This window comes from Asterias rubens, chromosome 9, assembly GCF_902459465.1.
Source record: "Asterias rubens chromosome 9, eAstRub1.3, whole genome shotgun sequence".
NCBI classification, from domain to species: domain Eukaryota; kingdom Metazoa; phylum Echinodermata; class Asteroidea; order Forcipulatida; family Asteriidae; genus Asterias; species Asterias rubens.
In genome coordinates, this window is record NC_047070.1 from 16492244 (window position 1) to 16520062 (window position 27819).

A 27819-nucleotide genomic window follows, 5' to 3' on the forward strand; every position below is an offset into this window, starting at 1 on the left:
ACACCCAATCGAATTCATGCATTTTCTCCCCCAATCCATCAAAAAGAGAAGAACAGTTCTGAATCGAATATAAATCTAAACATTTTTTTTAACAAGGTGAGTTGTCATTATATTTAATCAATTAATTGTTATTATATTACATCCATATATAAATATTGACTCTGTAACTGTACAACTTTTTACACATATTTAGCAGTAGCCTTTTGTCAAGGGCTTCATGGATTGACAGCTTCAAAGAGCAGCAGCGCGACTGGAAAGGGAGACACGCGTGAGTCAAGGGCCTTTTCTAATTATACTCAAGTTTTGTTAATGAATTATTCATAGTATGCAACAAAATTTGTCAAAAACTTTTACTTCTTTGTATCCTCTGTAGGGTCCATAAAACAGGACGTAAAGCTTAATTTGAGTCTACTGCATCATTTTATAGCATAAAAATCAATATTTCCCTTAAATATAGCTTGAATCATAGCTCAAGTTATATAAAAGGGCATCAGTAGAGCCTACTGCATCATTTTAGAGCAAAACATTAAAACTTCAAAATTTATCACAATTTGATAAAAATCCTGGACTTGCCCCTTATCGTTTTTCCATTTTTGGGACTATTTTTCAAGTATCAATATTTCCCTAAATATAGCTTGAATCATAGCTCAAGTTATATAAAAGGGCATCAGTAGAGCCTACTGCATCATTTTAGAGCAAACATTAAGACTTCAAAATTTACCAAAATTTGATAAAAATCCTGGACTTGCCCCTTATCGTTTTTCCATTTTTGGGACTATTTTTCAAGTATCAATATTTCCCTAAATATAGCTTGAATCATAGCTCAAGTTATATAAAAGGGCATCAGTAGAGCCTACTGCATCATTTTAGAGCAAAACATTAAAATTGCAAATTTAGCAAAATTTGATAAAAATCCTGGACTTACCCCTTATCGTTTTTCCATTTTTTTGACTATTTTTCAAGTATCACCTTTTCCCTAAATATAGCTTGAATCATAGCTCAAGTTATATAAAAGGGAATCAGTAGAGCCTGCTGCATCATTTTAGAGCAAAACATTAAAATTGCAAAATTTAGCAAAATGTGATAAAAATCCTGGACTTACCCCTTATCGTTTTTCCTTTTTTGGGACTATTTTTCAAGTATCAATATTTCCCTAAATACAGCTTGAATCATAGCTCAAGTTAAATAAAAGGGCATCAGTAGAGCCTACTGCATCATTTTAGAGCAAAAATTTAAATTGAAAAATTTGCAAAAATTTGATAAAAATCCTGGACTTACTTCCATTTTTAAAACTATTTTTCAAGTATCAATATTTCCCTAAATATAGCTTGAATCATAGCTCAAGTTATATAAAAGGGCATCAGTAGAGCCTACTGCATCATTTTAGAGCAAAACATTAAAACTGCAAAATTTGATAAAAATCCTGGACTTACCCTTTATCGTTTTTCAATTTTTTTGACTATTTTTCAAGTATCAATTTTTCCCTAAATATAGCTTGAATCATAGCTCAAGTTATAAAAAAGTCATCAGTAAGTTGTATGGAAATAAGTAAGGTCCTGGACATTGTTAGTTTGCATAATTTGTTGTATGTTTATATGCTGACCCAATGACACCAGCCACTTCTGGTGGGTTTGGATTTTTGCTACCTTGTTAGCAAGTTGGGAAAAGGCTCTTGTGGCTTTGCCACTCGCATGTGTGGTCTCCTGTTCCAGTCACCCATTCAATCAATGATTTAGGGTTAATTCAGTCGCTTGAGATCACAGTGCTACAAGGCTGTCAAAGCCATGAACATCTTGACAAAAGGCTAATTTAGCAGCTTCTTCTAATCAATACCTTCATAAGTTATACAGGGATATGAAGTCAAGGGTATTTAAAGATATGTTTTTGGATTTAGTTTAAAGACCTAAACAAAAACTGCTTTGATCTTTGTTGAAATTCATTAAACAAAATATCAGTCAATGAAGTATTTGGGTTCACATGAGATGAAAATTAGATTTGAATTGTAAAAAACAATCATTTGAATACCCTTTAACTCAATTAGGCCTTGTTAATTATGGTGGACACTATAGGAGTACACTGTTTTTTTGTTTTATTTTACGCAAAGTTGACCCAAACCTAATAGTGCCATCTTATTGTGTCCACCATGTCTCAAGATGGCTAATGGGTGGGGCGAGGGGGGTAGGAAGGGTGGCAATACCAAAGCAATACTTAGAATGACTAACCTCTAAGCATTTCTTATCAGCGCGGTGAGTACATGGGGGTGCCTCGAATCCAGTATCTTGAAATATAGTGTCAAAAACAGGTTTTCCAAATTGTGATGACTGCTGATAGTTCCTTGTTCACTCTCTTTGCAAGTCCAACAGAATTAACATTATCTACACATCAGCCATCCATAGACACTAGTTCCTGTTTGACATTGTTCGCAATGCCTAAGCCGTCCTTCGACACTAGTTCCTTGTTCACTTCCTTTGTAAGGCCTACAACAGGTCTTTTCCACATATCAGCCTTCCATCAACACTAGTTCCTGGTTGACATTGTTCGCAATGCCTACAGGTCTGCGCATAACAGCCTTCCTTGACACTAGTTCCTGGTTCACTTTCTGTGCAAGGCCTACAGGTACCACATTCTCCACACATCAGCCTTCCATCCACTCCAGTTCCTGGTTCACTTTCTGTGCCTTCTCTGCTGCCTTGTTACAGTAATACCCATAGGCTTTGCGGTTGCCTAACGCCAATAGGTAACGAGCATACTCCAAGTAGACTTTCTCAAGAAGACTCCATGAGAACAACAAAGTCAAGGAAATCAACACTGAATTAAGATTCTTAAATTTAAACCGATCATGAATTATAAGCTCAAGCCTTGCACTATTTTGTCAGCTATAACTTTGACTAGTTTGCATCAATTTTGACCAGCCAGTGTAGTTTTGTTTCAGAAAAGCAAGTTAGCACCCAATAACCTTGACCTGATGAGCAATGGTGGAAAAACAAAACAAACATTGAGCCCAATTTCTATGCTTATGCAAGCGCCAAATTTCGGCACATGATGTGTATTGTGAAGAATGCCTAGTAACGTGGGAATCGCATGTGCACAAATATAAATCCTCGGTCAACCTGTGAAAGACACTTGTTGTAAGTGTGGAATTCCCTGCTTTGCTAAGCACCAATTCTGTGCTTACAAAAAGCAGAGCCATGAACTTTTTTAAATTATCAAGATGTTTTTGAAAAGGATATTAATGTCATCAGTGTCTGGCAAGACTTCAAACTCCATACAGGCCTCTGCAAACATTCCAGCTCGGTCGTAGTAGTGCATACTTGAAAGAAAAGAATGACAAAATGAAGGGAAGGGGTTTAGTTAAGTGAAATTTTAAATTCTTTAAAGGGATGCTGCAGTGAATTAAAATAAAACAGTTAATTTTGCTGTCATTTATTACTGATATATGTATTGAACATCAATAAAATGTGTTTTGTTTTTTCCCCGACATATCTCACTTGCGTAATTAGCGAATAAGTCATGGCCCCCCTTTTTTGGATTCTTACCGCCCCCATACCATCGACGTCACGTCGGGAATTCAAACATATCGTCGGCAAAAAGAGTCTGGTCCCTAACTACACGCGCCTAGGTACCAGGCCACACAGTGCACACGTCTCTATATACACACAGCCAGGGGGGCCCGACGGCTCGGGTTCCCGACATGACGTCACGTTCATGATCCCTTTTAGGGGCGGGAAGGGTTCCCCTAATATCTTGAAAACCATTTTTAAAATACTTTTGCATTTAATAAAAAATAAAAAATAATAATTTCAGGTTTAAAAAGTCATGTTTAATCGTTTAAATTATTTAAAAAAAACACTGCAGCCACCCTTTACATTGATAAATAATGAGTTGAACAATAACCTATTGTGACCCTCTTGCCAATAGGACTTGTTGCCTTGAATGGGTCTCATCACTAGTGTCTTAAAGCAAGCCCATTATTGCTGCAGCATTTGGATGGGACGTTAAGCCCTAGGTCTCCAATTTAAAAATAACTCAGTTCGCTTATGGTTAAGAGAAGGGCCTCGCCTCTGTAATTCTGGCAGCAGATAGCAACACATCGCCTTGTAAAAACCCTTACAAGATGCTACATAAAAGGGCATGAAAACCACATTGAATTTATCAAAAGCTCACAGAAACCCTAGTTGAGTGGATCAGAGGAAACGGGTTGATTTAAATCTGTGTTAACCATGAAATGGATCTATTTTTTTTACTGAAAATGGCCAGGAAAACCTATATTAAAGGCAGTGGACACTATTGGTAACTACTCAAAATATGTATTAGCATCGAACCTTACCTGGAGCAAGTAATGGGGAGAGGTTTATAGTATAAAACCATTGTGAGAAACGGCTCCCTCTGAAATAATGTAGTTTTCGAGAAAGAAGTAATTTTCCACAAATTTGATTTTGAGACCTCAAGTTTAGTATTTGAGGTCTCGAAATCAAGCATCTGAAAGCACACAACTTCGTGTGGCAAGGGTGTTTTTTTCTTTCATTATTATCTCGCAACCAATTGAGCTCAAATTTTCACAGGTTTGTTATTTTATGCATATATTGAGACACACCAAGTGAGAAGACTTGTCTTTGACAATTACCAATATTGTCCACTGCCTTTAAGGGGACTCGTAATGATATGAGATTTCTTGACTCACCTCATGAGAAGCTCAAGTACTCGTTGGAACTGGCCCAGAGACAGGAGGACAAGAATGGCCTTGGTCTTCTGATTGTATGTAGGGGAACAGAGGAAGTCAACGTATCGACGTAGGACCTCGCTGTATTCAGGAAACGGCAGAGTGGCCTGCGGGAGAAATACAAATCACATCATTCATTAGAGGCTCTCATTGTGGGTACAGTCATCTGTGAATGGTAGTGGTATAATGATTATTATATATTTTAGGGCCAAATTGAATAATGCCGGTTGGCACAAAAACTTGCTAAGCACAGAATAGTATTGCTTAGCAGAAACATGTTGCCGGCCAAAATTACCATTAGTTTGCATTGTTGTGGCTACTGCACAACTGTGCTAAGCAACTTGAGGCAACCTGTAAACAAGGGTGCTAGCTTTGTGAACCAGAAACTCCAGGGTTAATTCTGAGGCAGACACAACCAATCCTAGTGCATGAAATCATGGCTTATTGTCCTATTCCAAGGACATAGCAATTGTGGTAAAGTGTCTTGCTCAGGGACACAAGTTTCACGATGGGAATCGGGTCACTCTGCAGATCAAAAACACTCATAGCTTGAGTCATGTGCTTTTTACTGAGGTCTTTATCAGACTACTACCTGCGTGGAAGGTAGGAAACTTGCCAGAACGACATACTATTTTCCCTTAGTGGATCGAGGAGACTTCTGTTATTAAATTCACTGCCATAGGTGAGTTGTTAGTAGGTGGAGGTAAGATTAAACCATTTGAGAACAAAAACCAAAAGACATTTCTTTCCATACATACATCAAAATAAACAATTTGATTTTCAGAGACTGAAACTGTATGGAGGCATGACCAATTAAAAGCAAAGGCTTGTAGACTGGGATGCCTTGTACACACCAAAAAATGGAAATTATTTGTAAAGTATAACAATGAAAGGAGAGATCAGAATAACAAGAATATGATTGAGCATACCTTAGCTAGCCACACAGCTTGGCTCCATTCACCATATGTAATCAGGTAACGGCAAGCATCAATACCTTTGTTGATCAGGCAAAGAAGTTGAACCCCCTCTGCAAAAAATAAGAAAATCTGAATTACATTCGTAAATATCTTACGTGAGTTTGAATCCCATCCAAATAATTTGTTTATAGTTTGTCTGTCTAGGCTGTCTTCTACAAGCATTGGCTTAATCTGACAGCCTCATACTCCCATTATTTTGGTTTACATCGAATAACTATTTTCGTAATATTTTGAGGTTTATCTTGAGAAGAGAAGTATGAAATAAAAGCAGACTTGAATGAATAATTATAACAACAATAATAAACCACATTTATTGTGCCCATTTCACCATAAAGCGTTCAAAAGTGTGTTACAAAAATCTACAACGGCATTAAAAATCAGTACAATCGAGAAAAACAGCAAAGAGTAAAACATAACAATGTTACAACCACAATAAAAAATTAGCCAAAAGCTTGAAAGCTAACATTGATTGGTCAGACAGTAGAAGGGTTCAAGGCCAACCATCAGCGACACAGACTCCAGACTTACCCGAGAGCTTGCCGTTAGCAATGAGGCTCGTAGCAACCAGCTTGATGGTACTCTGAGATGCTCCTGTTGATTTCACCGTGGCAACAAGGCAGGCCAAGATGGAGTCCAGATAATAGTTGCTATTCTCTGCCTCTGTCTCCAAGTAAAGCTGCACGGCTCGATCAAACTGTGGCACAAAAAAGAAGAAGCATTTTATCGTTGTGTTCAGGCGCCATAGATATCCCTGATAATGGCCTTTAAGTTTTAGGCTTCAAACATAAAAATAACAATAATAATAATAATAACTAGTTCTGAAATAATGCATTTTACAATGGCACTTTACATCAGTGCCCTGGTCATTGGGCTAACATCTATCCTTTTATCTTTCTCAGCTCCCTAGGTAGTATACAGACTGAGCTGCCGTGCGCTCAGAAGGCTTTATCAAACACAATATTGACCTCTACCCATGAGGCATCCACTTATACCCCTTTGTGGAGAGAAGCAATTATAGTAAAAAATCTTTCTTAGGGTCACGCAAATTTTTTCAAGCACAAAGAACAGCTATCGTCCAACGATTAGCCTCCTTACGCCACTGTCACGTCAATAAGGGCACTTTTTGAGAGTTTTGCAAGTTTTGTCTTTTAAAAGTTTGTCCATTTTATTCCTTCTTAATGTTTACCTGTCCCATCAGGATAAGATTCTCAGCACATTTCATGGTGTGCTCGTGACTCGTTCTTTTACTGTCATGAAGACTTATGCGTTCCAGTTGATATTTCTGGAGGAAAGGGTTTTTAAAAATGGAGAGACAATTGAATAATAATACTAACAATAATAAAGACATTAATGACGTGCAAAGACTTATCCAACCAAGGGGTGCTCAAGGTGCACACAAGACGAAAAGTTTCAAAATATGACGTGTCATGAGGTGTGTTTCCAATTTGATAATACTATAACAAGTCAAACATTGCTTCCCTGCGTTGGGAAGCTTGTTTAACAAGCGAGGAGCGGCGGAAGCAAATGCCTAATCACCCCATGATCTTTGTGATTTTGGGACAGCAAGAGATAGATAACTGGAATAATGGAGACCTGAGAGAGATGGCTTATGTTTTTGTATTTAGGTGAGGAGAACTTTAATACACGACCGAACAAAATGAATGAACAAACAAATGAAAGAACGAATGAACAACGAACGAACGAACAAAGCATATCATACAAGAGCAGGTCATAACATCCTGTGACCTATGAACTATGACCCACCTGATATGACTTGCTATCACACAGCATATCATAGCATGTATCCAGCAGGGGTTCTTTGATGCATGAGCAGGTCGTAACATCCTCTTCTGTGGTGTCCATGAGTAACGATGCCTGACTGCTCTGCATATGGCCTGGACCGTCGCTGTGGTACAGATCAAAGATCACACCAGGTCCAGGGTTCTCTGGTGAGTCCTGAAGACAAATTGAATAATATTATTTAATAGTAATAAATAGTTCTTAAAAAGCGCATTTTATAATAACTCATCGATGCACCTACAAGTAGTGCCCTGGTTATTGGGCCAATAACATTCCTGTAACCTTTTTCAGCTCCCTGGAAGTATACAGCCTAGGGCTGCCATGGTACCGCAGTGGCTTTTTCATACACAAAATCAACCTCTACCCTATCGGGGTACCCATTTATACCTCTGGGTGAAGAGAAGCAATTGTAGCATAGCATCTTGCTCAATTACAAAAGTGTCAAGAACGGGACTTGAACCCATACTTCGATTCCTTACCCGGATCAGCATCCAGTAAAACATATAATGAATTTCAAGAGTGTTGCTCACCTTATGAACCACGCAGTTCATTCTGGCCTTCTCGGCTTTCAGATACTGGGACCCCACTGTCCAGAAAATGGTCTCTGCCTCATCCCCAAAGAGCTGTGCAGCAATCAGGCAGCGTTGGGCCGTACCATAAGGGCAAACGGGGAGGTAGTTCTTGATCTTCTCTGGCATGATGTCAAATTGATCGTTGACTGCTTTGATGAAGTTCTCATCCTCCGGAGTCTCGCTACATCAACGGGAGAATAATAAGAGAAACCTTTGAAACACTTCGGAAACAGAATTTTAATTGTTTTTAAAGAGTTTCTTAGGGCAAGATTATGGGATTTAGGAACAAAAGTTGCACAGCATAATAAATTTGAGATGGATTGAATGTTAATAAAGTTTGTTCAACCGGGGATTCCAAATGTTCTTTGAAAGGTTCAGGAGCATACTACAATGAAAATGAACTAACCTTTAAAAAACGGCTTGATTGGAAACTTACAACCCCCTTCTTTTATAAGACTCGATTGAACATAATTTTGGCAAGTATCCAATATCAATACGGCATTGCCTTTTAATATATGCACAACTTGAAACGGGTGCAGCCACATTTGTTTGGAAATGTGCTAAAAACTAACACACAAACTGCTAGAAAATGAGAAAGAATCATAGATTTCATTTTTGTAAAAAAAGGAAGAAACAAAAGAGTCTTACGACATGCACACACTCAAATTCAGTCAAAAGAAAAGAAAAAAACTAAAATTGTAAGTCAATTGTGAACAAATTAATATAAATCAGACATAAATTTTGCATTAATGTAATGCAGATTTGACCAATGTAAACGTATCAACACTTGGCGAATTGAATCAATGCGATTAGTATTAAACATGAATATATGGGGTAGCAGCTTGTACAATGTAACACACTGATGCAAACTATACGGGTTGGATGTTAGTCCAGTACGTGCAGGTAGGACAACAACAGTTGTAGTGTTGATAAAATGCAGGCATAGAATTTGAAACAAAATGCAAAAGGGAGGAATGGTAATATGTGTTAATTGTGTATGTTCTTAAAGTGTAAACTATGTGCAAAGATTGACTATCTTTTACTTAACAGAGACCCTGCCAGCTGCAAAAAGGTCATGGAATGAAGTAGTGACAGTTTCCATGTGTCCTAAAAGGTGTAATATTATTTAAGGAAAATCCTTCTTTTTAACAAGTTTAAGCGAGTCTTTTTTGCTAAGCAGCTTTATGAAAATGGGCCCTATTTCAACCTCAAAAGTTTCATTTTCTATTGTCAAATACTTTAAGACATTTATGTTAAGTATCATGCAGATGTTTTAAGAAAAATTTTTTTTTTTTAAAAGTAATCAAAAAATGCCTTCATGTGATGAATTCAAATCCCTGAAATTGATTAGTTGGATTCAAGGAGTTTAAAACTAGTGCACTTGCAGAGCTGCTGACAGGAAGATTTTGTACAACTATCAGGGAGATATTCAGAATTACATTTGACACAAAAAGGAGGTTTTTTTTTATAATCAGGGAGTTTTCAAATTTGCTCATCTTCAGCACATGAAAAAGATTGGTTTACAATCTGAAAAATCAGGAAGAGTTTCCAGTTCTGTATGAGTACTGTGTGCCCCCCCCCCCAACCGCTGGTCCTAGGGATGGGTGTTGGTAGACCCTATGGCTTTTTGGACGGGGCCCGAGAGTAACTGGATGGCTCAATGCCGAAGAAAAATCTGATAGGAAAGAAAACTTCACATTACAAAAGATGTTGATCAAGAATATTACCTATGTTACGAGTATAGAAACTCCTGCTCGCTACAACGTTCTAAAGAGTAACATTAAGCCAAAAGAAATACACAAAGCAAGACACTGGACCGATACTCCTTCAGTCTTGGGATGGGACGTAAAGTCATAAGTCCGTTGTGTAAAGGCATTGTGTAATGCACCTTGTGAACCCTTGGTGCTACATCAAATGTTCCTTAAGTTTACTATCACAAGACAGCAATAGACAAAGCGGTGATTCTACTGGATAGAAACCTAACTTGGTGCGTATCACAAAAACCCCCAGCAATATCCAATAGTGTTTCAACAAAACACAATCCAACGCCCAAAAAGTTAGTCCACTGGATACAATCTTACGCCCATTGAAGTGATTCTAATGGATATAATCTAACTTGGTGTTCGTAATCAAAAGACAGCAATATCCAACACAGTGATTCTACTAGATAGAATCTAACTTGGCGTTTATAAACACAAGACAGCAATATCCAAAGCGGTGAGATTCTAACCTAGTATTTATTGTCAATAGACAGCAATATCCAATGCAGTGATTGTAAAGGATGGAGTCTAACATGTCTAACCTAACACTATCCAATGCAGTAATTGCAAAGGATATTAGTGTACCCTAGCATTTACCACAAGACAGTAATATACAATGCAGTAATTCTACTAGATGGCAGGTTTTCAAGGACTAGTTATATGCGGTTTTTTTTCTGTTTTTTTTCTAACTGAGCCTTGAACACCCAGCAGGCTGTATATGTGCACGTTGTAAATCTTTATTATAATCATTAAGATAGAATCTAACCTAGAATTTATCACAAGACAGCAACAATCAAAGGATGCAGTAAGTAGCGGTTTTTCATGCACACAACTATTGAGGAAATGAAGAAGCAGACAATATAGTGACGATGCATGCATACCACCGTTGCATCTCTCCGTCTTCACTACCGTTCAAGCTGTCCTCATCAGACACTGAGGACGAGGAGGAATGAGGCAGCCAACAGGGGTCATGGAAACTGCCGGGGGATGAAGTCGGTGGTGGGTTGGCGGAAGAGATGGAGTAGGGAAAAAGGTTGTCAGGGATGGAATAGAAGCAGGGAGGAAGACACCATTACTCAAAATTGATATTTTTGTATAACTATAAAGCCGGTTTCTTCAATTCTGTGCAGTGCTGAAAAAAAAATCCTCAATCTTGCTATTTTTTGGGGGGAGAATTTAGCCGATGTGATTGCCATTATAATAACCATAGGAATAAGTCTTACACAACACTGGTGCATACGCATTTCAGCCTTGAACTTCCCTCTTTAAGGAGCACTGTTTACTTGTATTGGAGCTTTGCAAAGGGCACCACAGCAAAAGCACATGGTACCATGGCAATTGCTGTGGGTGCTATGGGTTATTTGGAGCATTACAAACCAATTTTGTGCAACTCTGTTCGGATTCGATCTCCAACCATCTACATTCTACGATGGATATTTCATCAGTCAAAGCTCATCAAAATTATGTTCAGATGAACAAAATAAGTGGTGAAAATGCCAGTAAAAAGCTCAAGATGTAAAGAAGGAAATATCCACATCTGTCTGGGATAGGTTAAAATACAACTATGGATGACGTTGGATACTCAGTAATTTGCTACTATTTCTATGTTAGCAAGAACGAAAGAGCTTCAAAAAAATAATCTGTCAACTAAATAAATTGTCAATCATATTAGTTATTATGTGCTTGGCAAGAGCTAACTCGCTAAGAAAGTACCTAGTGTTTTGGTTTCTAAAAGTAAGAAGGGCGAGCAAAATACTCGGGCATTGGATTAAGGGTTCACACTAGGTCTAGAGTGAAAGAAGAAATTTCTAAGAAAATAACTTCTCAAGCTACAAAGTGTTTGTGTTGATGTGGAAGATAACAGCTGATGGCGTAAAAAAACAAATACAACTGAAAACATCAATGAGCGAGAAAACAAAAAAAAACACAACAGAAAACACTCCAAAGTGAATATATAAATAGACACGATCATCTTGTCAGGGTTCTTACTGGGGGCGTGGCTTGTCCTCACTGGGGAGGGGCGGTTTATCACGAATGCTGCGAGAGAGAAACATCATTAAAGGAGACGAAGAGAACGTGACATTGAATTTGACGTGAGAGCTGAAGGTATCGAGAGAGATTGATAGAAGACGACTAAACATGAAGCAATTGAGACTAAGATTTTAGAGCTATTCTAACTATTAAGAGAGGTTTACAGTAGGGCAATTCCATGGTAACGGAAGGACGTTTTGACTCATTAAACAACACCATTGGCGTTCTTCCGTTACCTTAGTAATATTCATATTTTATAAACTAAAAGTTTTTCAGCCAAAAAGAGAAGGCCAATTCGAAGGCACTCATTAATAAAAGAAATTATATACCTCACATATAGAATCCTCTAATCTGATTGGTTAAAAAGGGAGTCATGGAAATAGCTATGCCCGCTTTTTCTTTCAAGATGACGTCATATCGACTATGCCCGCCCTGGAAAATAATGGATCTGTCTCAACACACTGTATTCCTACATGTAGGTCGCGCAAGTGTTTGATGCGTTGTATACGTTCGTCGTGTCACAGCGCGAACTACATGAACTATAGCTGTGACCTTTATTTGCAGACGACCTTTCAACGTAGTTGTTTGTGTGGGAAATTTAATTGTTTGTGTTCATGCCAAACTCGCAACATAAAATGGCTGAAGCAAGATTTCATCTACGTCAACAGAAACATCAGGTTGATTCATGTGGTTGTTAATGAGCTTTGGATAGTCTTCAAAGATTTTAACGGCGTATTTTATCAGCTGCTTTGTGCTTTTGCTGTCGGCGGCATCTATTCTCTCGTACTTGGATTGTTATCCAGTGGTGTTGGATTGGTATATTTTACCCGTGAATGCGAAATGAAAAACACGAACGAAGCAATATTTTGGTAAGTTATTACACTTTATACATTTCAAAATCAAGGCCCAGTTCATGAAATCTTTTAACCAATCAGATTAGAAGAATGTATATTATTTGGTATATAAAAGTAATATTGACTGCTTAATATTCGGGGAACAGTTGAAATTATAGAATTATAGAAGCGAAGGGCATAGTCATGGTTTTGACATCACCTTGGGCCTATAATTTCGACTGTGCCCCTCATAGCAGTCAATATTTCCATACTGTGACATTTGCTTGATGAAACTAATTAAACTGTTGAAGATATCCACGATTTAAATGTTGTTTAATGAGTCAAAACAGCCTTCCGTTACCGTGGAATTGCCCAGTCACACTATGTGAATATCTCTTTTTGAGTAGTGTTGGTTCTGAAAAGAACCAGTTGTTGATGACTCAACATTTCAATTAGTATGCTCTGATCATCTTCAGGAGAATGCTGAAAGAGCTATTCTATACACAATTTTTGTAATTGTACTTTTTTAATTGAGATATCGCGTAACGTCATGAGGCAGGAGAAGCACTTCAAGGTGACCCAAAACAACTGCCACCAGAGGCAACCACCTACTGACTCCTGGGACTGAAACAAGGTTACCCCCTTCACAGACCGTAAGGTATACGCATGGGTATCATCCACTAGGAACCTGGCTAGTAGAGCAGATTGCACTAACAGAAAACCCATTCAGGCAATCTTGATTCAAAGACATATTTAGACATCTTTTCCTGTAAGGTCCTCAGTGCAATTTCATAATTTGTTTTCATTTGTTTTCCATTCATTAAATTGGTTAATACCTTATGTAAGCAAGCTACATCGGCAAGTTACTTTCATTACCAACTACATTTCCAGAAAGCCACAAACCAGCAAAATTTGGAAATAGTAACAACTCAATCTTAAGAACTCTCAACTTTGTTTTGGTTTTGTCAGAACAAATCTCAAACAATCGCGAAGAAAAAAAGCAAGATGGCGAGTTGCAAAGTGTAAGGGCGTCCCTTAATGAAGGCCTCAGCAGTCAGGATATAACTTCTTATGCTTATGTCGTCTTTCAGGCATATTACTTGAGTGGGATTTGAACCCACAACCGTTGCAATTCTAGAGCAGATGTCTTACCAACTAGACCACCGAGATTGCCTGGTAGCTAGAGGCAGTTTGAATCCTATAAATATTTTGGTTTGCGTTGACAAAAACATAGAACTACTTTCCAAAGACAAAAATATTATTACACATTTGTATAGTTTTCTCCAAAGAATCTGTTTCAAATCAGGTTGAACTATTTTTACAATTATTACAAATCATCAAATCTATGACAACGACATTTTGCAAAGGAAAGTTGAACAATCATGTATCCGCCATTTGATAGGATGCTAAGCAACAACAAACTGAGTTCCAGTATTGAAAGCGTACACATACATGGCTTACATGGGCTGGTGACCAGTCAAGCACACTAAGCAAGAATTTAAAGACTGCTTAGCAATAATTGTGCACTGAAATACATCATGAACTGAAGGAGTACTTACTATTCCTTTGTGAGTTGTAGAGTATACTCTTCGTTCCATGGCTGGTGCTGCATTGTGTACTTCATGGCTAAAGCAGCTTTGGGCGATAATAAATACGGACTGAACACTGGATCTGAAAAGCAACCAGATAATATAAGGTATTAATTTGGGTTTTACTATAACGCAAATGTGTTAGCACTGTATACTCAGATTACTCAGATTACTCTATTCCTGCAGCCGATTTCACGAAACGCCAGGATTTATCCTAACTCGAGTTAGGACGAGTAACTCGACCTGACTTGGGTTGGATTCAATGCGTCCTACATATTTGGAAACAGAACTGAACCCGCCCCAAGTCCTAAGATTAATCCTAAGTTAGGAAGAGTTTGGTAAAATCGACGGCTGAGACGGCAGAAAAATAAACCAAATACATACAAGTCCAATCAACTCACCAGCAAATTCTGCATAGTCCATAGCAGAGCATGTTGTCTTGAGTTTGATATCGTAAACACGTATACAACCATCGGAGCTAACCACTATGGGTTTATCTGATGCCGCCCAATCTGCATCGATTAGTTTCACTTGCTCTTTGGACACCTTCATGGAACTTGTACCCTTCACCTATCGAATTAAAAAAGGAATTTGATACAAAAATATTTCAAACCTTAACCTTTAATCTTAGTAGGCTTTTACATTGTTCTTTTATTTTATCCCCCAACTCACAAGGCCTGGACGGCCAATTCAAGGGCAGGGCTACACTTAAGTAGTTTGGGCTATTGACCCAAATCGACTCTTACCAGAGGCATGTTGCCACCTATACTCCCGAGGCTGAAACAGGGTTACCCCCCTTCACAGTCCATAAGGTTGCAGGCATGGGTATCGATCCCCTAGGAGTCTGACTGGTAGAGCAAAATGTACTACCTTACAAACTTTTTACTAAGCAATTATGGTCAAAGGCCTTGCTCAAGGGAATTGAACCCACACTCTGCTGCTGACAACAACAGAGAATGGATCCGGTGACCTAGACGGCTCAGCCACGACAGGCCACAATGAAATTGGGTAATCATTTTGAAGAAAATTAGGGTGAGATCTTACCTCCTTGATGTCCCATATATCAAGACCCTCACTCCATAGACACAGTACTTTGAGGTTGCCTTTGCCCGGAGCAAACTTCACCTTCTTTATGGAGGAGCGGTGAGTAGGGTAGTTCCTGGATGGGATCAAAAAATGACTTCCATCAAATAAAAGAAATTACATCAATACAGCAGGAACAAGTGATACATACCAACTCTTACAACTCTTGCAACTGTGAAAATTGTGCCCTGTTGTCCGTGTACATAAAATTGTGCCCTGTTGTCCGTGTACATGAAGCCCTTGAACTACGCTCTTGAAGGGGAACAGCAATTTTCCTCTAGTAAGAGAAACTTCTATCAAGATAATGTCAGTTTGTATTGGATCCTTGCAAAGGACACAACAGTAAAAGCACAGGGAACCAACACTGTTTGGCCCTTGAATTGTTAAACAGTCCAACTAAAAAACGTTGGTTTCTTATAAGCAAGATAATATCTGGGCAGTTTTCATTTTCAGTTTTTTCAAAATGGCACTTTTTGAATTTGGCTGTTTTGCCATGAAAGGGCTGCATTTCTGTGCGTGCCGTGGGTTTAATTCAAGGCCCATACATACCTAGAGACCCTAGCCTTCAGATCCCATATTCCAAGGTTCCCGTCGGCGTCTCCCATGACTAGTGTTTCACCCTTCCATGTCATGCATGTAATGGACCCCAGACCGCTGTCTGACGGCAAGCGGGACCCCTCCTTGACCACGCTCCCCTCCACCCAGAAGTGATGCAGCATGCGGTTGCTCTCGGCAAAGAAGAAGTGCTCCTTGGTCGTCGTCGCCTGAGACACCTTGCCGTCTCCGCTGCCATCTGAGAGAAAGATCAATTTCAGTGAATGAGTTTAGATGAGTTGGATCTGCAACCTTGAGTCACGGTAATAGTAATAATAGTTATAGTGGCTTCATATAAAGTGCTCATATCCGTCCATCAGTGACACTCATGGCGCTTTAACATACACTATTTTCCTGCAAGGTATGTGGGACTAAGTTTGAATTATGAGACCTACTCCTTTACATCGCACCATGTAATGGTTTACAAAGGTGATGTGGCGCAGTATGTGGGGTAGACAGGGGAAATATTCATGGGAATTATGTGATCTGAGAAAGATTACAGGAATGTTTTGGCCCATTGACCAGGGCACTAATGTATAGCGCATTGGTACAGTATTTGTAAAATTCCCTATGTAAGAACTAATTAGCATTATTTCAATACCCTGACTGCACCCCAGGAATGGAGCTACTCTTACCTAGGATGTGATGAGAGCTACTGGTTGAGTCCAGTAGCGAGGAGCTACCAACGGATTCCTGAATGCTGACTGCGGATCGCTTCTTGTGATGAGTCGGAGACCATTCCTATCAAATGTCAATTCAATAAATTTCATTTCAGTTTCAAAGGAAACACAAAATAGAATTCATTGAATCATGACAAAAAATTATCTTGAAAAGGGAAGGCTTTTGATGAAAAGTTTTAAATCTCAGTGCCATAAGCCATTTTGAGGTTAAACAGAGACAAATTTACTAGAGTGGGACTTGAACTAACAACCTCCGGTTTAACGTGCCGGCACTCTACCAACTGAGCTATCTAGTCTTACATTGGCGGTCTCCCTATTTTGTCAATATCTTTGATTGGGTATGCCGGTCAGAGGCAATACAACCGTTACCTGCTTCATAGCCAGAGATAAAACACAAATGAACGATACAACCTGGAAAGTAGCAGCCAGGGGGTCACCTTAAGGGGTCGCAGCTTTTTGTTTCAGATCTCAAATAATTAACCACAAGGGAAACTGACTGTGTAAATTTTAAATGGTTTAGGAATGAACAAAAAAAATGACTTCAGCAGAATAATTTATGTTGATAAATTAGTTGGGCAATAACATCGAGAGATCTCACCAATGCTGTGACGATTGGGAAGGAGGTGGGCATCTCTCGTAGCATTGTACGATTCTTCAAGTCCCAAATCTCAAATGGCTTCTCCTTCAGCATGACTATAAAGTACTGTCTGAATTTACAAGGAAAATGGTGCAAGTAACAAGAAATTAGTTGTTGTTATCTTGAGCATCAATGAGCACCTTGAGCGTCACTGGGTGACACATGTGAGCTATATAAGAAGGGCTAAGATGAGTTGTCAATATCATCATCGTGATCTGTATTGCAATATCTTTGTCCTTCAGATTGGATAAAAGCAGTTAGTCCTGTGTGTTTGGTATTAGAACCCAGTGCACTTATCAAAAAGAGAAGGGGTTCACCCCTGGTGTTTATGGTTTGATTGGCTGCATTTTGTGCCACAGCACCTTGCAGAAAAACACTGAATGAGGAGAAAAGATGATGAAGAACTTTCAGTTTTAAATGTGGGAGCAAAACCAGAGAGAGTTGTTCAAGGGAAAACCCACGTAGTCAAGTAGGGACTTAAACCAAACCCACGTACTGCCCCCACAGGATTCGAACCCGGGTCCAAGAGGTGGAAGGTAAGCCAAGACACCACTACACCAACCCGACACCACACTTTGCTTGGTATTCAAGAGTGATTTACAGTGAGAATAAATCTTAGATCTTCGTGAAATCAAGCCCTGGGCCCCGTGAAATAGATCCCTGGTTTTCTTACTTCAAATGAGACACCTTGACAGCCTCTATAGGAGCTTCGTCTCCTTTGTGTCCCCGTAGTAGAGTGGTACGACCGTTGACAAGATCAAGGAGCAGTAGCTCGTTGCGAACCAGTCCATTACTTGGAGGGTTGTGATAGCTGTATGAGAGGAAGCTGGTCAAACTCACCCACTCTATTCCCCTGAAGCAGAAAAGAAATCAGAAACAATTCAGAGATATTTGGGCACAATTCCAAAGTGGTTGGTTGGTGGACGTTATGAGAAGCCACTCTTACCTGACGATGTCCAAACGATGCATAATTAAAAGTTTTGACAAAAAATGTCCAGAAAACAAAACAATTTTCAGGCATGATATCTGACCCTTGGAAAAAAAAAACGCCAAAATGTTATAAGCCGACCTACATCACATGTAACAGGTTTTAGAAGACTTTTCAGGCTATTTTATCATAATTTTTTTCTGATTTTTCCCTTGGGCAAAACAAAATCAGAAAACAGACTGAAGTAGGAAGAACATCGTGCATGCAGTTTGCAGACTTGTTAATTGTAAAGTGAACTGTAAAATGTAGCAACCTTCATTAAGAAACAGGGCTCTGCCATAATACAAAGGGACCAATTTTAAAGGGGGAAGGTGGTGCCAAGATGAAAGATTAGAGAAACTGAGGCACAACCCCCGGGGTTCAAGCCACAGAGTTTCCAATTCTGCACTTTGAATCTCTTGTACTTACCTGATTGACGCTGTATGGATGTTATATTCACGCCACAGAGATCCTGTAGTAAGATTAAAGACCTGAACAAGCCCAGTTGAGGACCCTGAAAGTACAAGGTTAAAGACGATAAAAAAACTTTAAAAAAAAATAGGATAAAAGAAAAGATAGACACTAAATGTTTTAATACCTTACAGTCCCCACCATATTTTAGAACTACTTCAAGTTGTTACTCTGTCAAGGAATCTTCGATCCAGTTCCATGCTTCTCCTCATTGAACCCAAGTCCCATCCCTCCTTGGGTGACAGGTCTTTTGTCTTCAGCTGCGCCACGCATTTTGTCTTTGTACTACAAAGTTCAAATCTCTTCTCAAAACTTATCTTATGCCACCAGTTTCAAGGATTCATTTATCTATTTCATTTTGGGTTTTCTGTCATATTATTTGTTTTACCTAAAGCGACGAGCGGTCGATACTTGTGAATGTTTCTGGTTGTGACCGGTGGGCACATCCTGATGACGGTGGGCACTGAGGCGACGCCACTGTTCAGTCCAGTCATAACAAACTTCAGGATGACCCCACGACCTTGCTGCTGCTGCTGCTGCTGCAGGCCGTTAAGGTCTCCAGTGATGTTGGTCTGACAGATTAGATCTCCTAGAGACACCTTCAACCATGAGTATTTAGAAAACAACATACATATGTTTTTACCACCAATGGTTTTATTTTACAAAGCAGTAATTATGCCAGGATTAAATAAAAGGGTGCCCAGATTTGCTGGAAATTTAAAAACTGGCTGTCCAAAGTGTTCACTGACAACACATTTACATGTAAATGACAGATAAAACAGGGTGTCCAAAAGACAAAAGAAAATTATATAGTGCAAGACCACACGGTTTTTAGAATTGGAAAGTGGACTAATGAGGGTGCTTTTTTTAACTGTTTTTTGGGCTAGACGCCATTTGGAAAAAAACAGTGAACAAATTTGATCGATCTACAAGAAGCCAATACTATCAACATTTTTAATTAATCTTGGCTACACCCCTGTAAAATCCCTCACCTTTGGGTATGGTAGTGTGGGCTGCCCGGCTGCAGTGGGTAAAGGCGGCAGGAATTCAAAGTCACTGTTGACCACACTCGGCACTGTACCAGGCGAATACAACGGTGACAGGACCATCTGTGTATGGACATTACTGGTGCTGCTGGCCACGTGGTTAACGGTCATCAAAGACCAGATTAACGTCCGCCCATCGCTCATCAGCAGGCCCATCTGACGCTCAGTGGACATGCAGCATGCCAGGCCGAACGCGCGCATGTGTTTGGTGACTCGCAGCGGGTCGGACTGACAGCGAAGGTCGTAGATAATGTCATGGGGGTCACTTTGAAGGGAATCACCACCTACAGAAATTGAGTTTAGTAGAAAAGATAGATAAGTTGACAATGGGCTAATAACACTCATTGTACATGTACCATAATTAATATAGAATGGCGTTTGCCACAAAATATGCACAGCTTAACCAGAGTGTAAAGTTTGCTGTAAATTTCAGGCCCCCGCACCAAAAAGCATTTTTTTTTTTTTTTTACGCCCTACTCAGCAAGCAATAAATATTAATTGTGTATGTACATTTTTAATTTGTTTAAAGCCGGGCAGTTGGGGAACGGGGAATGAGACTATTAATTGGTTTGAAATATTTTTGCCAGTCACTAGTGAAAAAAGAAGAACACTAATGTAAAGCACATTAATACGGTTATTGTGAAATGCGCTTCATAAGAACTAGTTTTTATTATTTGTATTATCATACAACACACATAAATTTAAGCACAGCAAAAAAAAGGTTTAAAACAGAAACCATTAGCATGAAATTAATCAAATGAAATGAAGAAGAATGAGACTCTTATCAAAATAAATTACAATAATATTAATTTGCAGGATCTGTAAAAGAATTACGTCTTGCCTTGTACCAAATTGTTTATCCACCTGTCAAGTTATTGATCCGCATGGCCATAACAATAGTGGCTTCTTCTCGTTAAATTGCAGTAATATAACCGTGTTCAATTAGGCACCATCTGTACTGATTCCAACACCAGATGTTAATCCCATATGCAATGCACACCAACGTTAGCCAGTTAAAACACCTCGAGGACAAGTCAAAATTCTCGAAAGTGGTCAAGCTAGCTGGTTCAGTGTTTAAAAGCATCCCTATGGACCATTAGAAAAGGTGATGAACCAGTAGAAAAGGTGAAGCACTATAGAAATGACAAGCTAACTAGTCCTGCTGGCTACATAGTCACTGGACAAGTGAAGAACAAATTTGAGCTCAATTAATTATCAAAGTTGCCCCAAAAATAGTGAAAGAAAAAAAAACTTGTTGCACAAATTTGTGTAATTTCAAATGCCTAAAAAAAGGCTTCAGGCTTCAAGTCGTTTTAATATTTGAAAGAGAAATTACCTCAATCACAACGAGGTTACTTCAAAGGGAGTTGTTTCTCACAATGTTTTATACTATAAACAGCTCTCCAAACTTCTTATGCTAACAATTATTTTGAGTAATTATCAATAGTGTCCAGTGTCTTTAAGATGCCACTGTGGCATGTAAGTTCCTTCTGAGCACATGTTCTCCACGAGACAGAGAGCCTAGGAGTTTTTTGTAAAGTGTGACTTCTGAAATGAAACATTGCTGATTGATTGGATTGTAATTGTCAATGACACCAGCTGGGAATTGTCTATGTTATGCTTGGATTTATTTGAATGGATTGTGACTAACAACTTAGTGAGATGGCCAGGGCCACTACCTTGACACATCTATATGCAGAGTGCATCCATAATCCAATATTATTTATAATTATTATTATTATAAGGTTGGGATATTAAAACAGTCATTAAATTATCTGCCGTGGTTTTACAGCCAAGGTTTGACTGATTCAAGGTAAAATAAAAAATAAATTCCATATTTTGTCGAATTGAACAGATCATGGTGCACTTTACGAGGGACAATTGAAGTCTTGACTTTGTTTAGTAAGGGTTCCATAGGGTTCTAAAAAAAAAATCCTGGAAGTTACATAAAAAAACGTATTGCCCAGATGAATGCTAAACGCCTTAATAGTACCATAATGGAATTGTTAACAGTGCAATAAAGCTACATCTGGGCCCAGTTTCATAGAGCTGCTTAAGCACATTACGTAGCTAAGAGCAACAAAATTACCAGAATAAGGTTACCAGGCAAAATACCAAATCAACATTAATGACCAGTATCCTGCTTATTTTTTGCTAAGCAAAGTTATTAAGCAATATTTTCTGCTTGAGCAGCTCTATGAAATTGGGCATAAGTAAACTAAGTGCCCATTCCATCCTGATAGTAATAAACATGTTAGTTGCGAAAAGGCAAACATACATTAAGGGCACTGGACACTATATTGGTAATTACTTGCATCAAAACTTATTTGGTACTGAGCAATGGAGAGCTGTTGATAGTATTAAAAATTGTGAGAAACGGCTTCCTCTGAAGTAATGTATTGTGAGAATATAAATAATAATAATAACACCATTAATATAGCGCCTATTCCGAAGGTTGCAAAGCGCTCTGAGAATGACAGGAAAAAACAACAAAGGGAGTGCAATCAAAAACAGTGCCTTCAATGGACGATGGTAATCAGTAAGCATTTCATGCGTGTTAGCTAGCTGGTACCTGTTAGTCCAACAAAGTTACCGATTTGGTCGACGGGTGTGACGGCACTGGGGCTGGCTGGTGGGCGGGGTCGCCGTCGAACCCTCACAGTGATGCTCCCATTCTCATGTAAACATACCAACACATCACGTTGCCTGAGGAAAACAATGTTATTGACGTTTGAAAATTTTCAAATAAGAACGTATGGACAGACAATTAGAACAAAAACGGACATGACGAAGACAACAATGTTAAATACTTTCAAAAGTTTTTTATAACCATTAATTTTCAGAGTCATTACTAAACCCATTCTCATTTAGACATACCAACACATCACGTTGCCAAAGGAAAACAATGTAATTGACGTTTGAAAATTTTCAAATGAGAACGTACGGACAGACAATTAGAACAAAAACGGACATGAAGAAGACAACAATGTTAAATACTTTCAAAAGTTTTTTATAACTATTAATTTTCAGAGTCATTAAAAATGAAAATAACTCTGTGGAAGCTGATGGTAGGCGTGGTTAATCTTTTTGAATCAAGATAAGAAATGTGACAAATACTGACTTGCAAGGGTAGACCTGCTGGAAGGGACTTCCACTGCGCTCCATAGGGATCATGCCGACCGTCTGATAGATGTCGAGGTCTAAGATGAGGATTTCTCTAGGGTAGACCAGAAGGAGATGTTGCTTCCTGGACTGAAGGTAAGACATCTGGAGACACTCATTCAGAGTGACGGTGTCCGTGTCTTCCACAGAGGACTGCGAGTTCCTTCAAAAAAAGAAAATTGGAATTGTAAAACTTTTAACATGCTCATATCCACCATGCTGGGTATTATAAAAAGCAGCACAAAAAGGTGCAGTAAAAACCAAAAAGACGACGTAACAGACACAAATAAATAACTCAAGATTTCACTGTTGTGGTACAAATACAAGATCTAAGATTAAGTGGTAGAGAGTTCCAGATGAGCAGTGCAGCTGAAGAAAATGACCTGTCACGCCAAGAGTGTCTATTGTTCAGAAAGGTTTTATTCTAACTTTGTCACTGTTTTATTCAAACTTTATCACTGTACTAGCCAAAAGAGGGAGGAAAAGTGGGAGAAACCCAGAGTTATACCTCCATCTTCTCCTGTGTCGACCTCTTCTCTTTTTCCCTGTTCAACATCTTACCTTGGTTTATTATCTCCAACCAACAGTCGCACCCTCCTGAAGCGGTTCCCAATTTTCTTATCGACTCCACCAGGTAGGTTAGTGCTGCTGCTGGATGGGCTGGGTCCGCTGTTACCGACAACGGGAGTTGTGATGTAGAATTTACGGCCATTGCTGGACGGTGATTTGTTAATACTGAAGTCATTCACAAAGAGGATGCAGTCATTGCCAAGTACTGGATGAGTTAAAATAAATAAATGTGAACAACTTGGACCAGAAACATCTTCATTTATTGTTAAAAAGCCTGATATGAGTGAAAGAAAATTTAAATATGCTAAACAGAATTTGGTTTTTGATTTTGAGTTGGTCAGGTTGGATTGAAAAGAAACAATATAAACTGAAAGGCATCTGTTTTCAAAGGCAGACATGGTTGGTTCGACTCTCACTTCAGTTATCCATATATTGTTTACTTAGTTCTAATAAACAAAAATAATTAAGTTTTTCCCTCACGTGCAATATTTGACGGTTCGAACGGGTCGAAGGTCATGGAAACAATAGAATCAGTGAATGTTTTCTTCCAGAGCTTGATGCCAGTGTCTGCGTTCCACAGTACGATGGAGTAAGGCGGGTGTAAAGCCACAAGGAGATCATGGGAAGCATCTTGAGTTGATAACCACTCCAGATCTGGGGATAAATAATCATCAAAAGATAAGAAAAACAAACCTGGATTTTGGGGGATTTTCAGTGGTGTTTGGAATGCTGCATAAATTAATTAGCCCTAAAATTAATACGCTTATCTGTATACTGACAGTTATGTTTCTAAGATGAAATGTTAATTTGGATTAGGCATAAAAATGCAGTCAAAGAGTAGAGATTTTTCAGTGTATACAGCTCTAGGTTTATCTACCATGCAAATATCACAAATTATGTGGCCACTGCTAAATGTAGGACTAGAATTCTCTGTAATTTTTTCCTTCTTTTTTTAAGAGGAAGCACCTAAAAAAAATATGTATTAATCCAATTCCAAATTTTCATCGGATTTGTAAATATATGTGCACTTAAATCTGGTTACAAAAAACTGAAACTTCATAAGAAAACTCAGGCTAAATTATGCACATGTGTGTACAGGTATGTAACGAGATTACATTGAACACGTTAGCATATAACTTGCTTCTTATTAATTTAGCCAACCTAGTTTTCATGCTGTTACTGGGCTTGAAGCTCGTGGATGAAAAGACTGAATTCAGAACCGTGTCAGGAGCAGCTAATCCATTTTAAATTCCAATTTAAATTACTCAATCCTACAAGGCATTGCTGGACTCACACACATTTAGTTTGAGGCAGTGTAGTTCTCGATAATGTTATTCACTGATACTTGTGCATTGACATTAATTTGAATGCCCTGTCTGAATTCTTCATCAGCAAGTCTTCATATAATTTCTAATCTGCTCTGCTGGAGTAGAATATAAAGCAAGACAAGTTCTCAAAAGAACACAATTTACGCAGCAGGTAGATACACACATGGTGTTACTGCAAACCAAAGTATAAGAATCATAATAACATTAGTAGGGCCTAACTAGTTCTTACAGCACTTTACATGTAGTGCTTTAAATGGGGCCAAAACATTCTTAGCACTAATCTTTCTCAACTCCCTGGGAAGTATACAGCCCATGGCTGCCATGGTGCTCCAAAGGCTTTTTCAAATGCGATATCAACCTCTACCCTCGCAGTCATTACACAGTATTACATTTCTACATGAACTCCTTGGTGAAGAGAGGCAATGATAGTAAAGCATCTTGCTCAAGGACACAAGTGTCAAGAACCAGAATCCCAATGACTTAACCACCTGAACTTCAATTTGATGCACACTCCATATCATCATTGCCTCGAGGTTAGGGCTATTAGGGTTTTACAAAGTTACAAATCTGAAACACGTCTACTCCTCTTAAAAAAAAACCTTACCCAGGACTGGTTTAGTTCCTTCACTGAAGCTTGCTCTCTCTGATGCATCCTTGACGTCCCATACAATGATCTGCCCCCCTGCATCGGCAGAGGCGAGCCTCAGCATGTACGGAGCATCGATAGTGTGATGGTAGTTCTCTCTAGCCCACCTCACCTTCACTACTGTACTCTTATGCTTCTCTAATGTCTGGATGACCTGGTTGAGAGATTAAAAGCAGTAATTAATCTAAGAATACCCTTACAAGTCTGGGGCACTCTTGTTGGTGACGTGTTGGTCAATCTCTCTCGAAACGCAGGTCTGTAACTAGCCTCTGTCTTTTCTACAAATATTTTTATGGTAAATGTGCTACAGTATCTGACCTAGTTCCTCGTATCAAAAAGTTCCTCGAGTGCAAAATCACCCATTATACTCTTAAATTGCTGAGATAGAACAAAGAGCCATTCTAACAGAACATCTTTAAAGATCGAAATATTGCTGAACAATATTCTGCTGCTAAGCAGAAATAAGCAGAATACCAGTCACTTGCACTAACATGTAGCTACTTTTTGTGCTTATATGGGAAATTCCATGGTCAGTCGCATTACACTTTTCTGTGTCACTTCTTGATCTTTAAGGATGGACAAGAGGGTGGGCAAGAGTGTGGGCAAAAGGGTAGGCAACAGCTGATATCTAATGAACTAGACAGAATAAAGGTACTTAGGCTGCTTACCTGGACGGCTTTGGTATCAACTACCACTACGGACGAATGGCACCCATATGCCATTAATGACTGCCATCCCCTATTGGAACAAAAACAAAGATAATATTTTCATGAGTTACGAAGGTCTAACACACATCGGTGTATCATGGGTAAAAACCAATATTAATCAGTAAAAATTGTTATAACTTTGAGACAACTTTGTAACTGATAACCATGCATTTGCTCTAACTTGTAATAGACTGGTCAAGTTTCCATTGAATTAGGCAAATCTTCTCGACAAAAACATTAAATAGCAGCACACATCGAAAATTGTGAGTACATTGAAATACCTGGTTGTACCCATGACATATCAAGAAGCCAGTAGGAATTTTTAAAGCAATTTTGGGGGGTATTTTGGAAAAGTTTCCGTATGGCGCCACCACTTTTTCATTCGAAATTAAATAATATAGTATCTAATTTACCTGATTGAGTTATCCCTTTTTGTAAAAATGAGTGAAAAAGTGGTGGCGCCATACGGAATGTTATCCGGTATTTTTGTTGTTCTGAGGCTTTTTTAGTGGCTTCCCTATTCAAAATTATGCCATATCAGGGAATGCTGGATCGCATTGTACGTATGTATTTCCCAGGGCGCTATAGTAGTAGTAGTACGAAAGATAAATGTTAAAAAGGAAAGCAGCGCCGCAGTTACTGGGTCTAATTTTTTCTGTACAGGATCAGAAAAAAGTGGGCAGGTCCAAATGCAAAAACATCGAGAATAATAATAACAATAATAATATATTAATGAAAACTTATCAAATGAGGCGCACAAATCCATATAAAGTGCTCATGTAGCCATGGCGTGAAATACAAACAATAACATTATAATTATATTATACAACAAATAAAATTAACAAAAATTAAATCGTAAGCCTTAGTTGAGAAGAAATCTAGATCATGTGGTAAAGAATACAAAAAAAAAGGAAACATCAAAAGGTAAAAAATAGAGAAAAAAAAGGGATTGCTTTCGCTTCGGTGCAGATGTTGGTTGGAATTCTACCCCACCAATGGTTGGGGGATGGTTGAATCATGGTTGGATACAGATATTCGTTCCCCAGTAATTTGTTTTGCGATATCGACCTCTGTAAAAACAAGACCACCCTGCATATTGCTGCCCGACTAATTTTTCAAAAGAAAATGTCTGGTTAAAATACGCGCCATTTTCTTTGCTTTGTCAGTTTGTTTTGCCCCAACTGTTGGGCCAATACAATGCTTTAGTCCGTTAGAATTGCCAAGAGGGGTTGGGGGTTACCAAGAGCTGATTGTTACATCATTATTATTTAAATATTCATTCAACAACTTAGTTTCCTTGGAAAATGAAATGCCAACTCGTTGAATTTGTGTTGTTGGGGACCGTGACCATGTGATGTAAAAATAAAAATAAAATTTCCCCGAAAAAAGACCTCAGAAAATGTTTTACTTACCAGTCACAGGCATTTTTATTCTGGGCATGCAAAGCACCAGTGATGGTCTTCGGAAAAATGTTCATTTTGAGACAGACACCTCACTTTAACATGTTGAAAATGTTATAAAAGTGTTCCTTTCCGAGCTAATTTGGACGGGATTTTCCATTTAGTTTCCATATGAAAATGTGCGCATTCCATATACGGACGTGTAACTGGTCATCTGTAGCTTTAGTGCGCGGTTTTAGTATTGTT

At 38.7% G+C, this 27819-nt stretch overlaps 1 protein-coding gene across 4 annotated transcripts; it reads right to left on the reverse strand.

Annotated features, from left to right (window-relative positions):
* Window positions 1-1291: 1291 nt before the first annotated feature.
* LOC117294516 (WD repeat-containing protein 11-like) lies at window positions 1292-27750 on the reverse strand. 4 transcript variants are annotated; one of them, XM_033776963.1, is made up of 26 exons: window positions 27586-27750; window positions 26135-26204; window positions 25425-25620; window positions 23973-24146; window positions 23484-23697; window positions 22882-23085; window positions 22354-22466; window positions 19707-20044; window positions 19103-19313; window positions 18673-18757; window positions 17950-18129; window positions 17238-17346; window positions 16595-16700; window positions 15915-16158; window positions 15327-15441; window positions 14684-14852; window positions 14253-14364; window positions 10711-10806; window positions 8028-8250; window positions 7462-7653; window positions 6884-6979; window positions 6226-6391; window positions 5650-5747; window positions 4682-4827; window positions 3231-3310; window positions 1292-2778 (listed from the first exon to the last, which is right to left on the reverse strand). In XM_033776963.1, exons 1-26 carry the CDS (start codon window positions 27648-27650, stop codon window positions 2636-2638), a joined length of 3945 nt encoding a protein of 1314 aa, XP_033632854.1. In that variant the 5' UTR covers window positions 27651-27750; the 3' UTR covers window positions 1292-2635. The 4 variants fall into 4 exon arrangements, with proteins under 4 accessions (XP_033632854.1, XP_033632853.1, XP_033632855.1 ...); XM_033776962.1 differs by having other exon boundaries at window positions 22333-22466; XM_033776964.1 differs by lacking the exon at window positions 10711-10806 and adding an exon at window positions 11819-11866 and having other exon boundaries at window positions 22333-22466.
* Window positions 27751-27819: the final 69 nt, after the last annotated feature.